At 39.8% G+C, this 17,677-nt stretch overlaps 1 protein-coding gene across 1 annotated transcript in view; it reads right to left on the bottom strand.

The window, feature by feature from the left end:
- LOC109933639 (glycylpeptide N-tetradecanoyltransferase 1-like) overlaps window positions 1-17,677 on the bottom strand; it is a 63,679-nt gene that overhangs the window by 24,738 nt on the left and 21,264 nt on the right. The window contains exons 3-6 of the mRNA XM_020532662.2: window positions 7,130-7,274; window positions 4,895-5,013; window positions 2,431-2,522; window positions 1,264-1,380 (exon numbers count right to left, since the gene is read on the bottom strand). Coding sequence (XP_020388251.2) covers window positions 1,264-1,380; window positions 2,431-2,522; window positions 4,895-5,013; window positions 7,130-7,274 — 473 coding nt within the window. The remainder of the gene's footprint in view (window positions 1-1,263; window positions 1,381-2,430; window positions 2,523-4,894; window positions 5,014-7,129; window positions 7,275-17,677) is intronic.

The following is a 17,677-nucleotide window of genomic DNA, read 5'->3' on the forward strand; positions in this document are numbered from 1 at the left end:
TATCAAAGGAGGGTTTTCGGCATTATGATCCTGTTAAAAAGCTATATTGTGCCTGATGCCTACAGATGAAGATTCTGGAATTTAAATAAATAGTCTGGGCAAACCTAATTTGAATTGAAAGGGTGAAGCAAAGTAATTTTCACAGGTAGATTTGAGGATTAGATGCTGAAACCACGTAGAAACTCTTAGAAGATGGTTTTTTAAATTCTTCTAAGAAGCAATCACCTTCAGTAATAAGAAGCCATGTTAAGGACAAAAGTGATAACAGCTGACAATTGTGAATTAATCCATAAAACTAAATCTTTTATCCATCACCTTTTAAACTCAAAACGGATCGAAAATGGGAGTGAAAGGATGCAAGTAAAAGAATGAATTGCTGGGAATGCTCCATGGTCTCCTCCTTAAATCAGAGGAGGATGTACTGGTGGTGGTGAAAAATGGAAGCAGAGGTGCTTCTATTGAAACAAGGTGGGACCTATTTGTTCAAAACATTTGCAAGTTGTGAAGGAAACCCATGGGACTTATTTGAATTTGTAAGAATGAACCCGAAAAGGAAACTTAAGATGGCTCAGATAGTAGCAATCTCTTTAAAATCTCCAATAAATCTATACTTGGCCCCCACTTATTTCTGATAGAGTCCTACAGCGTGAAGACAGGCCCTTCGGCTCAAACTGGTCCATGCCAACCAAAATGTCCATCCACGCTAACCCAATTTCCCTGTACATGGCCCATATCCTTCTCAACCTTTCCTATGCATAATCCCTTGGCAACATCATCCAAAAAAAGGTGTCAGTATCCCGATGGCATCTAGCTTTATAGAGCGGTGGGTGCGTGGAATGCGCTGCTGGCAGTGGTAGTGGAGTCAGATACATTAGAGGCATTTAAACGACTCTTGGATAGGCACACGGATGATAGTATAAATGTAGGGTATGCAGGGTAGTTTGATCTTAGTAGGATAATAGGTCAGCAAAACATTGTGGGCCTGTACTATTCTACATTCTATCTCATCACCAGCTCTCGGTCCCTCCACTGCCTTGATATAACCAGCTTAGATAAGCACAACTTCCTTCAATTAAACACAAGCAAGATCACAGCAAGTTGCTGCCATAAACTCTGTTCGCTCACCCCAGCCTCAAGTTGGGAGACTGTCTGTAGATCTCCACAAACATTTGGAAAGTAGAAGGCACAACACCAAAGGAAGAGGCAGAATGAGAGAAAGAAAAACTTGTCATTAGTCTCATAATTAAATATAATTTTACGTACTGGTCATAAATCTGAATATTAGCTGGAATGGCACTGATGAAACCCACTAATTTCTTGTTGGAGACGACCCGTACACCGCAGTGCCACTGAAGCAGCCAGCCAGGGGGACGCAGTGCCCTGGGGAAGGAGACAAACAATGATATATTTACTTAAATTCATCATGAAGGAAACTAAACTATGTACCCTGAAAGCATATGTGCACTGATTGATAACATCTGCTCACTTTCTTTCACTGAGCTGGTTAGTACTGGACCCAATAGCGAGTCACATGAAGCAGCCTAGCATTATCCACACTTTTAACAGTTGTTCGTGGGATCCAACAAAAATGAGGCCCCAAGTGCAACTCGATGTGCAGAACTCTCCTTATTGTTGGTACTAAGCTTCTGTCTTCAACAGGTCAGTTGCTGTTAAACCAGTACCAAATGTATATTTATTTACAAGTTTAATTTCACAAAGCATGTTGAACTAACTAGTTACAGTGACACTAATATGGCTCATATTCTAGATTCCAAGGGCCATATATTCTATATATTCCAAGGGCTTGTTTATCATTCCATAATGCGGTGTCTATGATGTGTCAGCTATCTTGAACTGGAGAAGAATTCAAATTTTTAGCTAACTCGTTCAGATTATAGGGAAACAATTTTGTTAGAAAAGTCAATTGAATAGTATTTACAAAGCAATCATAATTACATGTTAAATCTCTTTTGTTCAACTTCAACGATTTCTAAATATTTCGCATTTAAAGGAATGGTGGTAGTCTTATCTGAGGAATAGGAACGGTCCTTAATTTCCAACTAATAAAGGAAAAAGTAGCAAAGTATAAGTTAGTACAAATTGCACACTAACCTATCACCCACTGACTGTATGGTACCCTAACTCCTTCAGACAATGGTGACGATTATAGAGCTAACTTAGACCCCATCTCCCTCACATTATTAGGTCAATAATTATTTTCTTAGAGCACGTTACTGGTTGCGCAGAGACGACTGTATTTTGCGTCTGGTCTTCATGGTACTAGACTTTAGAAAGTGATGTCACTTGATCCAAGAATGCTAACATGTCCAGATCAAATACAGCCTTGATTAGAACTGGAACTGGGACTGATTTTCTTGCAGTTGAAAGAAAATTTATAAATCTAGCCATGTAACTGGTTACTCTACTTACCACAGTAAAAATTCAGGTGAATAATCAAATCTAAACATGTTGTCATCATCCTCCACGTAGTTCTCATTCAGCAGGGTATACAGTTCCTTCAACTGAGTGTTCAAACACAAACAGGTTATACATCTTAGGGTTGTAGCAGAACATTGCACTGTACATATGTCAAGTAAGGAGATAGGATTTGTACAAAAAAAAATCTGTTGTTTCTATGAGACATGGTTGGTGAACAACCTCACAATTCAAAATCTTGAATCCAAGTCTTATTCATACTATTGAAAAGTAAACTTACTTCTTATAATGTCTGCTTACATTGCTTATCTATGCCAAGTGGAGTGGAGTGTAAAGAATTTAAGTGGGGAGTTGGCGGGACTGATGTATGAGGAGACATTGACTAGGCTAGGATTGTTTTCACTGGTGTTCAGACGAATGAGGGGGGACATCATACAGACTTATAAAATTTTAACAGGACTAGACAGGGTAGATGCAGGGAGGATGTTCCTGATCGTGAGCGTGCCCAAAACCAGGGGTCGCAGTCTGAGGATTCGGGGTAGACCACTTAGGACGGAAATGCGGAGACATTTCTTCACCCAAAGAGTGGTGAGCCTGTGGAATTCATTACCACAGGAAGTAATTGATGCCAAAACACTTGAGGAGGCTATATATAGCACGAGGGGAGAATAGGATCTAAGGTTATGGGGAGAAAGCAAGAATAGGCTATTGAGTTGGACAATCAGCCATGATAGTGATGAATGGCGGAGCTGAATGGCCTCCTCATACTCCAGTGTTTCTTTGCTATATCAGCACAAAGAAGCCGGAGTCCTATTGGAACAGATCCTTGTGCACTGTAGGATCATCCCACTCCCTGCACCATACAGGTCAGCTTTAGGACAAAACCTTAAAATCAGCTGAGCTATCAGCCATAGTAGGATACCCTAGCTTGACACAGCGCATCCCGTCAGCGCTTTATGGTCAAATAAATCAACATATTGCACGTACATAGAACGTTTTAGCGAGACACTACTTGTAACTTTACCTCAAGTTGCTGACATAACAAAAAGCTTTTTAATTAAACAACTTTGTTGCACATACTCTGAAATAGTGTTTGTTTCAAACCAGCATTCCACGAAAGCTATGCAATACATTCCCAGTATATTCTTGATCCTCTCACAAGCAGACAGCCGATGGAATATTAATTGATATGCAATCCACTTGTTAGCAGTACTGCATGAGTCAAAAATCACTTAACAGGAAAACACTGCAAATACTAGAAATTGAAATAAAAACATAAAACACTGCCAACACTCAGCAGGTCAGGGAATAGTTGTGCTTCAAATTGCTGCTTGACCTGTTGAACATTTCCTCCATTTCATGTTTTTGGGTCAGATTCTACATGGATTATGTGACTGTTAATATTGCTTATACTCTTATACACATATGAATAGATTCAAGAATACCTTCAGACTTTTGAACGGCCCTCTCAAATGAAAATTCTGATCTCTCTCTCTCTGCTCTTTCTCTGTAGGTGTAACAGTACATTCTGCACTCTGTTCTGCTACCCTGATGCACGTCAGAAAATCTACCCTTTTAGCATGCAAAACAATTCTTTTCACTGTATCTCACCACATGTGACAACAATAAATCAAGTTAGGATTCTGATCATTATTCTGTCATAGTCACAGATCAGCAGCTTTGTTCATGATGCTCAGATCCATCGAGACTTTTTGTGTTCCCAGTAACCAGGCCAGCTGGGAGGAAGCATATTGCTCTGAAGAGCTTCATCAGGGATCGGAACCCCCATACAGAATAATGAAGGAATTCCCCAGAACACATGACATAGGCTGATCACAGCTATGAATCCAAGCCCCACCACTCTATTTTGCAGCACAAGAGCACACCAATTTATTGGATTACCTTGCCCCATACCATCCATTCTACCATCAAATCTTCTCTATGCCAAGATATGTGATATTAAATCTGATGAATGAACCCATTCCACATCAAGCACCTTGTATTAGCATTGAAAACTTCCAGGTCAGCTACAACATAGGTTAGTTGCACAGTTTAATCTCTCCCTTCTCTATCCAAACAATGTACCTCAGTGCCAATCTTACAGCAATGTCCTCTTCCAACAGTGACATTTTATTCCCAGTTCTTACACCAATATTCCATGGTCTGACTGGGACTGAGAAATTACTACTAGTTGGTACTGAACTGAATGTGGTTTTATACTGTGGAACTGTGGCCCCCAGGACCAGATCAGACTCTGCACAACTCTGAATTGGTGGCTGGAGGGGATTTGATCCCAGCCCGAGGGCAAGGGACTGTTTTAACAGAATGCAGCATGCAATGTCCTCCTAGTACTTAGAAGATCACACATAGTCCATTCAATTTGGATATTCAGGCCATCAAGGCACCAAAGACAAATCTTTTAGAGCAAGCACTGTGCACTCATTCAACAATGACTTACCACTTCAGCATTCCCAAGGTCTAGGGCATCCCATAGAAATCCCTGCGGTAGGCTATAGGGCTCTTGTCGAATATTATCTTTGTCTGGCTCAATTGGGCCATGGACTGTCACTACTTCACCTGCAAAACAAGAAGAGAGTTCATTTCATTCTGCATGAAGAAGAATCTAGACTGCAAGACTGTGAGAGCACAATCTTTCTTTTGGGCACATCCTCCATTGCTATCCCAGTTGTCAGATACAACCATCTACACAGATTATGGACAGATAGCATGTTACCCTACACGAGTTATAGGGCATGTAACAATTCCACTGGTTGAAGGTACATAAAACAATAAGATGTAGAAGCAGAAATAGGCGATTCTACTCTGCTCTGTCAGTCAACGAGATCATGGTGGACCTGGTAACCCTCAAATCCATTTTCTAGCCTTTTCCCCATAACATTGGATTCCCTTACTGATTAAAATCTGCATACCTCAGCCTTGAATATACTTAACAACCCAGCTTCAATAACTATCTGTGGTGAAGAATTCCAAAAATTGGTTATTGGTAAGTTATGGGGGGAGGTCAATAGATCTAGACCTGATGAACAAAACAAAGGACAGGGTATTCAGGGAGGATCACTATCACAGACAATGTTCGAGGAAAATAAGCAATATACCCAGACTGCCACAGTCACTTTGATAGCCAATAGGTTTGCAAGAAAGGTGAACTCCACTTGTGAATACCTTCTCTTGCATAACATGAACCCATAACTTGCTGTAGTGAAGTTTAAGATGGAGAAGGCGTGACTGCAATGAAGACCTTGTTAATTAAAAATCAGGGAACGAAGGTAACTTCATCCAGCCCTATTATCCTCTGAGCACTCTGCTGCTGATTGCTACCATTCAATTACAGCCAGTGTCTTAAATATTTCAATAAAACAGCATTTTATCCTTTTGTGGGGAAAGAGTTGTACATTTCCCCATCATTCATGCTCCCTAATGATATTTCTGACTGTTTAAGACAGGGCCAACTCTGGAATGAATAATAAACTTATAGAAACATAGGATTTTACAGTACAGAAGGAGGCCACATGGCCAATTGTGTCTGTGCCAGCTCTTGGAAGAGCTAGTCAGCTAGTCCCTTCTGTCAAGTTTCACAAGAGTAAAGAACAGGTGAGGAGATAATGTTGTAGGACCACCTTCACAGATGCAGGATCCTCAGTATCTCCAAAGAAATTCATGGCGGTATAGCTATCTAACAGAGACAGTAAGGATTTATTGGAGGTAAAAATTTGAAATGAGCACAGGCTTTGGTGGCTGGTCACATATTCGGTCAGGTGAGCAAAAGTTATATCAAAGAGGTTGGTTTTAAGGAATATCTTAAAGGAGGAGCAAGAGGTGTGAAGAGGCAGAGATATTTAGACAGGCAATTCCAGAGTTCAGGATTTTGGCAGCTAAAGACAAAAGTGGATGATACAATTGGGAACGGAGGAGCAGTGATCTCAGATTTATTTTATTCATTCACGGCATGAGGACTAGGCCAGCATTTATCGCCCTTTCCTATTTGCCCAAAGGGCAGTTATGAGTCAAGCACACTGCTATGGGCCTGGAGTCATATGTAGACCAGACCAGATAAGGATGGCAGTTTCCTTCCCTAAAGGACATTAATAAACCCAATGATTGTTGGAAAAACCCAACAACGGATTCATGGTCATCATTAGACTCTTAATTCCAGACATTTATGGATTTCAAATTCCACCATCTGCCTTGGCAGGATTCGAACACAGGTTCCCAGGACATCACCTGGGTCTCTGGATTAACAGTCCAGCGATAATACCACTAAGCCATTGTCTCCCTTAGTATCACTAGGCAATTGCCTGCCCTCAGATCTTGCAAAACTGGAGGAGGTAATCGAAATAAGGAGTTACGAAGCCATGGAGTCATTTCAAAAGAAAGATGAAAGTTTTTAAATTCAAGGTATTACGAATGGGAACAAATGTAGGTCAGTGAACATTAGTATGGCATAACTTTGAAAGAATTGAAGTTTACAGAGAGTAATATAGAGGAGTGATACATGAGGAAGGAAAAGCAGGGGAGTTACATTTCTATCAACGGAAGAGTTTCACCAACACTAAAATGTTTCAGCATTGCTCCATTCCTTCAAGGGATACTGCAAATATTATGGCCATGTTACATTCAACCTGATCAGGCTTAATACTTCCTTTAAAAAGCTTTCTATATTGCAGATACCTACCAAGTTTTGGCACTGGCTGGGTGTCCCAGAACTGGTAACTCCGTTTGGTGGCCTCCTCCATGCTCTTTGCTGGACCCTGGGCAACAGAAAATAGCTCAATGGCCTTTTGGATCTCCTGCAATTTCTCTGCAGGCAAAGAATTAACCTGAAAGGCACAAAGCATAAAAGAAAGTGAATATCTGAACATTGTAACTATTCCACAAAACATTAATTTCAAAGCGTTCTCAAACTATAGCACTTCACATGCAGGCCTTCCATGAATTCAATTGCAGGCCATCAACAGAATTCAAACTACTTTCCAGATGTTAGCAATTTGCTTGGCATACTCCTATGAAGTCTCTACTCAGCACACAACCAGTTCTCAGCTCAGCACAACTTGTCAGACATTCAGTTCTGTAATTAGGTGTTTAAACAGCTAAAAATGTGATTCACATTTATCAGTGACTGGATAAAGAACTAAATCTTAGCCCCATTCCCAAGGTTTGTTGACCATGCTCTTCACAGTTATAAATAACAAAAATTTTCAAGCCTGTCACAAACTACAGAACTGGAGGAATTGAGCTCAAGTTTAACAACATGAGTTTGGGTGGGCACATATTGAACACAAATGCTGTATGCAGCATATGAAACACATGGCATGAGATGCCTACAGGACAGTTAATACAGGCAGAATTAAAATGAAAAGCAGATAATACTTGAAAACAGAGCAGGAGATTTGAGTTTTAGAGTTGGTTAGACGGTTGTCTGGTCCAGTATCAACTAGTTATACATCATCCTGCGCAAGCTGGAACTGATCAAGTTAGTAGTAGGAGCAAGCACCAGTCACACTACGTTAAAAGACATTTGTACAATTCACTGGAATGTCAAATCCTTGCATATGGGTGAGGGGGCAGTAATGTGTAACATAAACAAATTGAGCAACACCCCTGTGAACATTTTAGCCATCATTTTGTCCCAAAGTGGCAATGGTAGGAGAACCTACTTTTAAGATAGAATATGCAAATGACTCCAGATAGCTATCTATCATATATGTACCTTGGCAGCTGGTAGCATTTAAGTTCAATTAATAAACCTGAAATTGAAAGCTCAGTAATGGTACAAACTATTATCAACTGCCATAAAAACAACTGCTTCACTAATGTCCTTTAGAGAAGGAAGTCTGCCGTCCTAGCCCTGTGCGGCCACCATGTGACTCCAGCCGCACAGAAATGTGGTTGACTCCAAACTGCCATAGCAAGCCATTCAGCTGAAGGACAATTTTGGATGGACAACAAATACTGACCTTATCAGTGATGTTCGTTTGCCATGAAGGAATAAACAAAAGAAAATTCTCCAAATGTGATATCCCAACAAAAAAAATATATTACAGTGGTCCTGGTCAGCAGGTCCCTACATAATGGGTCTCTCAGAGCTACTGAATGCATGAAAGTAAACACTGATTTTTAGAATGGTTTCTGGACATTGACCAACCTATAGCTAATGTACTCACTGTGCATTATAGTGATACCTCCATGAGATCATCACTCTGTGTCCACACACTGACCAAAATGGTCTGCCTACTCACATGGACTGATAATTTAATTGGTGCTACTAATTTATTGGCAGCTCTTGCCCCGAAGACTTGGGCCCTAATATACAAATTATTTATTAAAACTTTCAGTAGAATACCCAGAAATTGCGGATAATGAGAAGCTCTAAAACATACTCCTCCCGGATTCACACACTGAGTGCTGAAGAGGTTTCTAGAGAAAGTAAGTACGCTCAACATTAACAGCTGATAAGAGACAATTAATAACCTTTTCACAATGCAAGACTGGCATTCTGCTACTAGCAGCTCCAGTCCAGATGTCGGATGCAAGTTAATAACAGATGAAAATATGGAAAACCACAGCTTCCGAAAAGTCAAAGACACAATTGTTAATATTTCTATCAATGGTTCAGACTTGCATTTCAAACTCTCTAGTATGACTATAATGATAACAATGAAAGTATCCTTTTACGGGTTCCATTCTAAAGAAGCTACAGCCATATCTTTGTTCAAAATGTTATACAAGATTATAATTAAACTGTACGGTGAAAAGGAGTATAGCTCTCAAAGTTACTTGAAGGCTTTAGTGCAATAGATTAGAATGCACGCCAAGACAAGATTCTGTCCCACACTCTTCAACTGCAATTCTTCAACGTAAGGGCATCATCCGCCTCCCCAGTGCCCCCACCCTACGTGCAAAGAGCAATGTGCCTGTGGGTAGATGTACGCTTTCATCCAGTTTGACCATAAGGTGGGGGACGTCAGGGTTTGTTCCAGTGGAAATGCTTTGGGTATAGTGTGAAAGATATCAGGGAATGTACCATGAAGGAAATAAGTTAAAACTCAATGTCCTATACACAAGGTGCTCCACGCATCAATTAGATATTTATAACTTGAAGTAAGTTACAATTACTTTACAAAATAGTCAATCATCTGTTACTTTGCACATGAAGAGTCAAAAACAAGTTTAATTTTCAGGTCAAGTCAAGGGTAGTGAAATAATTAGAAAAATGGGCATGTGTTATATAGTCCCTGCATTAGAGAAATAAATTGCCCTTGTTTATATTTATATTGCAACTTGACATCACATCTAGCTAAATAGGACAGCTGACACAGTCCAGGAAGTGGAAAAGTACAGCTGGTTGGAGTGTAGGAATTTCCTTGTGGAAAGCATGACTAGTGGGAGATGCAGAGCAGAGGCACTGCAATGTCACATTATTGTAAAAGCAAAGCACTGCGGTTCCTGGAAATCTGAAATAATAACAGAAAATGCTGTAAATATAATGAAATCTCTGAAGTCTGGCAGAATCTGTGGACAAGGAATAAGAGTTAACATTTCAGGTGTATTTAGTTCCGATGATAATTCAGCGACCTGAAACATAAACTCCGTTTCTCTCCCTGCTAAATATTTGAAGCATTTTATGCGTTGACCTCTGCAGTGCCACAGCTGGCAGGAGGGTGTAGTGTGTCAGGTTTACTGGGGCAGTATCCATTATAGATATGGATGAGAGTTTAGGATGGAGAAACTGATAGGTGCAGAAACGCGAAGGAGATTTTGTAGCAGAAAGTGTGAGAAAACAAAGACACTTTTAATTACGAAACTGTAAAGACAGAAAAAGGTGTGCTCAAATTACATACTGTCCACATGATGAGACAGTGAAGTATTTCATGCTGTTCTAAATTAATACATCAACATGGTATATACTTACTTTATTTGAAGAATCACTTAATAAACTATTGACTTGTTTCAGTAGGTGGCACACTTGCTTCTGAGATAGTAGGATATGTATTCAAGTCCTACTCCAGGACTGGACACACAATACAGGCTCCAAAACACACAAATTACAGAATACAGTAGCCAGGGGAAATCAGAGGAAGAGTTTTTTTTTAAAAACTTAAACTAGTGGAACTTGAGAGGCACATATTCAATTGAATGCAGTTAAGTGCACAACATCGTCAGTTAGTGAGAATGATAATATCTAAGTCCTCTCAGGGTTTTGTCTCTCCCTATCTGTGAAACCACCATCAATTCAAGAACCATCCCAGACGTTCAACTCCTTTTACTCCATGGTCTCATCAACAGGTTTCAGCATTTTACACTTAATGCTCTTGAAATCTCTTCTTAAATCACGAGCTTTCCCCTCTCTCATAACCATCCTTAATACATTTCATCAACCTTTCGGTCAACAGTCTTAATGTTTTTTGGTTCCCCAAATCTCTTTTTTTTAAATTGTGACTTTATAGAGCACTTCTACATTAAAAGTTAGAATTAAATGCAAGTTATTGTTCTTGTTGGGATTTCAGTGTGAGGAGACAAATGACAGGAGGGATAAAGGACGCAAGTAGAGTTATAAAAGCACAGCACTGTTTTGACTCTTCATGCGCAAAATAAACTACTACTTGGTTTATAGAATTGTCAAACGATATAGCATAGGAGATTATTGGTTGTGCTGGTTTATAACAAAAGGAAACAAGATGTAGGAGGGTAGCATTTGGTGCTTGATTTGCTATCAATAGGATCATGCCCAATCTTTGACCACAATTCCACTTTCTTGTTCTTCTGCAGGGTGCTGAAAACTGTCCCCGTTCAAGTATTTATTGATAGTTATTTATCCATCCACATCTACTACTGCCACGTGATGCATTCCAGACTGTACTATGTCACTGTTTTTGATTCTGTCACTTGTTTATTTTGCCAATTACCTTTGATCTGTGTCCTCCGTTTACTGACCTTCTGCCAGTCTAATTATTTATTCAATCAAAGCCCTTCATGATTTTGTACATCTCTATTAAATTCTTTCATTGACCTCTTCACCTTGAAGAACATCACCCCAGCTTTTTTAGTCTCTCCATATAACTGAAGTTCCTTAGCCTCTGGTACCATTCTAGTAAATCTATGCTGCACATTCTCCTAATGTTTCCTAAAGAATAATGTCCTAAATTGGCCATGATTTTCCATCCTGGACTTAACTAGTGCTTGACAAAGGCTAAGAACAACTTCCATGCTTTTGTACCCTTTGTAGTTTTTAAAAAATTCTTTCCTAAAAAGTGGGCATCACTGGCAAGGCCAGACATTTTTACCCATTCCTAACTGCCCTCAAGAATGTGATGATAAGTCATATTCCTATTGAGTCCAGTGTTGTCATGAAGGAACTTCCAGGTGTTTGATCAATGAATGGACAGTAGTATCAAGACAGGACACTGTTAGACCAGGAGATGAACTTGCAGGTGACAATCTAAATATAAAGCCAATGATCTAACTGCTTTTCAACAGCCCCCTCAATTTGTCTTACATAAATCTTTGATTGTATGTATATCCCAGGTATCTGTTCATGCAACCTCTTTAAAAATTGTATTAGTTCGCTTATATTGCATCTTCTCACTTTTCCTACTTAAAAGTAAAATATCATGGCTCTTTGTATTAAATTTCAATTGAAACATCTAGCTAATAAGGTTTTAGAGTAGATTTGTAGCTCGGGTTGTGGATGTTGTGGTTGGTTGCTTCGCCAAGCTGGAATCCCTACTACTGCAGAGAACAGAGGGGACAATTCGAAAAGAGAAACACTATAATGAATTATCAACATGGATTCAAAGGGAAAAACTTGTTTAATTAACTTAGAACATAAGAACCTAAGGAGCAGGAGTAGGCCATCTGGCCCTTCGAGCCTGTTCCACCATTCAATAAGATCATGGCTGATCTCTTTGTGGCCTCAGCTCCACTTACCCACCCTCTCACCATAACCCTTAATTTTTTTTACTATTTAGAACAATATCTATCTTAGCTTTAAAAACATTCAATGAGGAAGCCTCAACTACTTCACTGGGCAGGAAATTCCACAGATTCACAACCCTTTGGGTGAAGACGTTCCACCTCAATTCAGTCCTAAATCTGCTCCCCCTAATTTGAGGCTATGCCCTCTTGTTCTAGTTTCACCCGCTAGTGGAAACATCCTCCCTGCTTCAATCTTATCAATTCCCTTCATAACTTTATATGCTTCTATAAGATGCCCCCTCATTCTACTAAATGCCAATGAATATAATCCCAGTCTACTCAGTCTCTCCTCATAAGCCAACCTTCTCGACTCCAGAATCAACCTAGTGAATCCCCTCTGCACCCCCTCCAGTGCCAGCACATCTTTTCTTAAGTAAGAAGACCAAAACTGCACGCATTACTCCAGGTGTGGCCTCACCAGCACTCTATACAGCTGTAACATAACCTCCCTATTTTTAAACTCCATCCCTCTAGCAACAAAGGACAAAATTCCATTTGCCTTCTTAATTACCTGCTGCACCTGCGAACCAACCTTCTGTGATTCAAGCATCTTCAAAGGTACAGCAGCATGCTGCAATTTTTTAGCGTTCAAGCAATAATCTTTTTTACTGTTATTCCTAACAAAATGGATGAATTCACATTTATCAACATTGTACTTCATCTGCCAGACCTTTGCCCACTCACTCAAACTATCTATATCCCCTCTGCAAACTTTCAGCATCCTCTGCACACTTCGCTCTACCACTCATCTTCGTGTCATCAGCAAACTTTGACACACTACGCGTGGTCCCTAACTCCAAATCATCTGTGCAAGTTCTAAACAATTGTGGTCTCAATACTGATCCCTGAGGCGCACCACTAATCACTGATTGCCAACCAGAAAAACACTCATTTATCCCCAGTTGTTGCTTCCTGTTAGTTAACCAATCCTCTATCCATGCTCATACGTTGCCCGTAACGCCGTACACCTTTATCTTCCGCGGCAGCCTTTTGTGCGGCACCTTGTTGAATACCTTTTAGAAATCTAGACACACCAGATCTACTGGGTACCCTTTGTCCACTGTGCTTGTAATGTCTTCATAGAATTCTAGTAAGTTAAATATGACCTGCCCTTCATGAATCCATGCTGCTTTTGCCCATGGAGACAATTTCTATCTAGATGTCTTGCTATTTCTTCCTTGATGATAGATTCAAGATTCATCAATTGAATCTTTCAACAAGTAAGAAAGAGCAGTCGATAGTATTATAGTATATATAATTTATCTGGTTTTTTAAAAGGCCCTTGATCAGGTGCCTTAATAGACTAACAAATAAGGTCAGGGAATGCACAGTAGGACAAGTGTGGGATTGAATTACTAACTAACTTTAAAACAGAAATTAGAGAGTGGCAGTAGTAAAATACGCTCATTAAATGTGGCAGAAGCTGGGAATTGATGTTCCACAAAGATTAATGTTGGGACTACGGCTGTTCACAATTTAGATTAAGGATTTCAACTTTGGAATCAAAACCACAATTTTTAAACGTGCACATGATTCCATTGTCAATGCCGAGGCAAATGAAGTTCACTACACATAACATACGGATTCAGAGCGCAAATACATTAATTAGTGAAAGTTGTGCCACAGGTTAGAAAAGCCATAAAATAAAGCAAACCAAGCTCTTAGCCTTACGTCTACAGTGATATTATTGTAAAGTAAGGATTTTGAGCTAAATCTGTATTGAAATTTGGTTACAGCATATTTAAGAGGACTGTGTGTAGCTCTGCTAACAATATTATGAAAAGGATATAGAGACACTGGAGAGGGTGCAGAGTAAACTTTTGAAAGTGAGGCCAAAAATGTGTAAGTATACACATAGCAAAGAATTGACAGGCAGCATTCTTTTGCTTCTGGGAAAAAGAAGACGAAGTGATGATGTAATAGAGGCCTTCAAGATTATGAAATGTTGAAATAGAGTGCAAGAGAGAATATTTCTCTTGTGGGAAGAGCATAACTAGACAACAATGTAAGATATTCACCAAGAAATCGAAAAGGGAACTCAGAAGAAACTTCATCACCCAAAGACATGGTGAGAATGAGGAAATCACTGCCATAGGCTGTGGTTGAAGGAATTGTTATAAGCGCATTTAGGGAAGGTAACAAGCAGATGAGGGGGCAGGGAATAGAAGGTTATGCTGATAAAGAGCTAAGGTCAGAAATCGCACGACACCAAGTTATCGTCCAACAGGTTTATTTGAAAACACAAGTTTTCAGAGCCTTACTCCTTCTTCAGGTGTTCAAAAACACACACAATTTATAAACAGTCAATGTGGCGTTTTATAAATTCCTACTTTAGAAATAAAACCAGTCTGACTCCAAACCAAAACACTAACAGATTCTAAACAAGGCCTCACACCTAACATGCATTAACTAAAATGTCACCTCCTCTTCACCCTAATAAAACTTTTAGTTCTCTCAGGACAGTGACTTCAAAGGAATTCAGGGATTTACATATACATATTAATCAACTGATTAAAGATTTAACAGCATCTTAGGTTTGTTTCGTACATCCTCATCAGCGATGTGGCCCTTTAATCTTTTACTTATAAATTCTGTGTCTATTACTACCTCACTCACTGACACCTGGAAGAGGAGCAGGACTCCGAAAGCTTGTGTTTTCAAACAAACCTGTTGGACTATAACCTGGTGTCATGTGATTTCTGACCTTGTCCACCCCAGTCCAACACAGGTACCTCCACATCATGGAGTTAGGAGAAGAATGGGAAGAAGTTTGAGAATCATAAATGTCAGTATGGAGTCAGTGGGCTGACTGACCTATTTCTGTGCTGCATCTATGTGTGATATGCCTGCCCAATTTGTCAGATTATGTTGTACAACAGTCTTATTATTCTCCTCACTGTTTTGCATTTCTAAGTTTAATGTAATCTTTCCACACACTGCTGCACTCCGAGCAGTTTTATTTATTTGCTTACCATTCATAAATGTGTGGGCAATAACATACCGTGTATGCCAAACGGAATTGAGTGATTTGAAGGGGTAAGCTAGAAATCCATATGGTTTATCAAGTTTATTTTTCTTGTAGAAGGAGTAACTTACCATTTTTGAAAATACCTCTGTATACATTTTCTTCTCAGTTTTTGTTAAATGCCTAAATTATAAATGTAAACTCAGTCCTTTCTTGATTTTGCTTCTGGAGTTAGCTACTTGTTGCAATTTTCAATTTGGGGGTTGAAGAGGATCAAAAATTGCAAAATTGTCAATTGAAAACTGCTTTGCATTAATGACAGTTCTGCTGTTTCTTCACAATCTTTTGCCAGGAGTAGGAAAACAGGTGTATCCACATAGGATCTGATTACTTCAGGGTTTCCTTGAGTTACTTCGACGTCTTGTTTTCATACATTTTTGTATCTGCCATTTTGACCTTTCATCTAAGTTTCTGTGTAAAAAATGATTGTTGCCATTGTACGTCAAATTTGACAATATACTGTAACTTCTGCCAGTTTAAAATCACCTTAGAAGGTAGCTGTGGAAATGATTAAATTCTGCTAAAAGATCCTGAAATCGAACTGGATTTTGAAGTCACATTGCCAAGCAAAATTGTTAGTTTTTGCTATCATTACTCCTTTGAATCCGCCAACAACATTTGGAGTCTACACAAAACACAACTTAAAAACGGAAATCATAAACGATTTGGATGTATATATAGGAGGCATGGTTAGCAAGCTTGCAGATTATACCAAAATAGATAAGTTTAGTGGACAGTGAAGGAGGTTATCTCAGAGTATAATGGGACCATGATCAGATGGGTCAATGGGCTGAAGAGTGGCAGATGCAGTTTAATTTAGATAAATGCGAGATGTTGCATTTTGGTAAGGCAAACCAGTGCAAGACTTATACAGTTAATGGTAGGGCCCTGGGGAGTGTTGCCAAACAGAGATCTAGGGGTGCACAGTTCCTTGAAAGTGGAATTGCAAATAGACAGCGTGGTAAAGGAGGCGTTTGGTATGCTTGCCTTCATTGCTCATAACACTGAGTATAGGAGTTGGGGCATCGTGTTTCAGATGTACAGGACACTGTGAGGCTACTTTTAGAATACTGGGTATAATTCTGGTCACCCTTCTAAAGGAAGGATGTTGTTAAACTTGAAAGGGTGCAAACAAGATTTACAAGGATGTTTCTGGGACTGGAGGGTTTGAGTTATAGGGAGAAGCTGAATTGGCTGGGGTTATTTTTCCCTGGAACGTCAAAGGCTGACAGCTGGACTTATACAAGTTTATAAAATCATGAGGGGCATGGATAAGGTGCATAGCCAAACTAGACGGCATAGGTTTAAGGTGAGAGGACAAAGTTAAAAAGGACCTGAGGGGTAATTTTTTCACGCAGAGGGTGGTACGTGTATGGAATGAGCTGCCCGAAGAGGTGGGAACAATTACAACGTTTAAAATGCATCTGGATGGGTATATAAAAGGAAAGGTTTAAGAGGGATATGGGCCACATGCTGGCAAATGGGACTAGGTTAAATTGGGATGTCTGATCGGTGGGAATAATTTGGAACAAAAGGCCTGTCTCTGTGCTGTATGATGGACTTCCTCCTCAACCCCTCCATTTGCCAATACAGCAACCCTCACCCCTCAATCCCACCACAAAGCACCTTCCCATATAACTTTAGAAGATGTAACACTTGCTCTTTCATCTCTTCTCTGTCCAGAGTCCTAAAGCACCTTCTAGGTGAAGAAGCATTTTATCTTGTACTTTTATCAATCCAGTCCATTGTATTCACTACTCAGTGCAATCTCTTTTACATTGACAAGACGAAACACGGACTGGGTGACCGCTTTGTGGAACCCCCCCGTGCTGTCTGTAAGAATGACCCAAACTACCAGTTACTTGCCATATCAATGAACCATCACAATTCTATACTAACATTTCCTAGGCCTGCTACAGTGTTTCAAAAAAGCTCAACGCAAGCTGGAGGAGCAACATTTCATTTCCTGCTTCGGTACCTCACAGCCTTGAGGACTTTAATTCAGTTTAACAATTTCAGAGAACGACCTCTGTCTCCACTTTGATTACATCCCACTGCCCCCACATTCTCCAACTCCAGCTACATCTTGTTTGTGATAACAAGGTGTAGAGCTGGATGAACACAGCAGGCCAAGCAGCATCAGAGGAGCAGGAAGGCTGACGTTTCGGGCCTAGACCCTTCTTCAGAAAAAATTTTTTCTGAAGAAGGGTCTAGGCCCGAAAC

Source organism: Rhincodon typus, chromosome 30 (assembly GCF_021869965.1).
Source record: "Rhincodon typus isolate 14 chromosome 30, sRhiTyp1.1, whole genome shotgun sequence".
Classification (NCBI taxonomy): Eukaryota; Metazoa; Chordata; class Chondrichthyes; order Orectolobiformes; family Rhincodontidae; genus Rhincodon; species Rhincodon typus.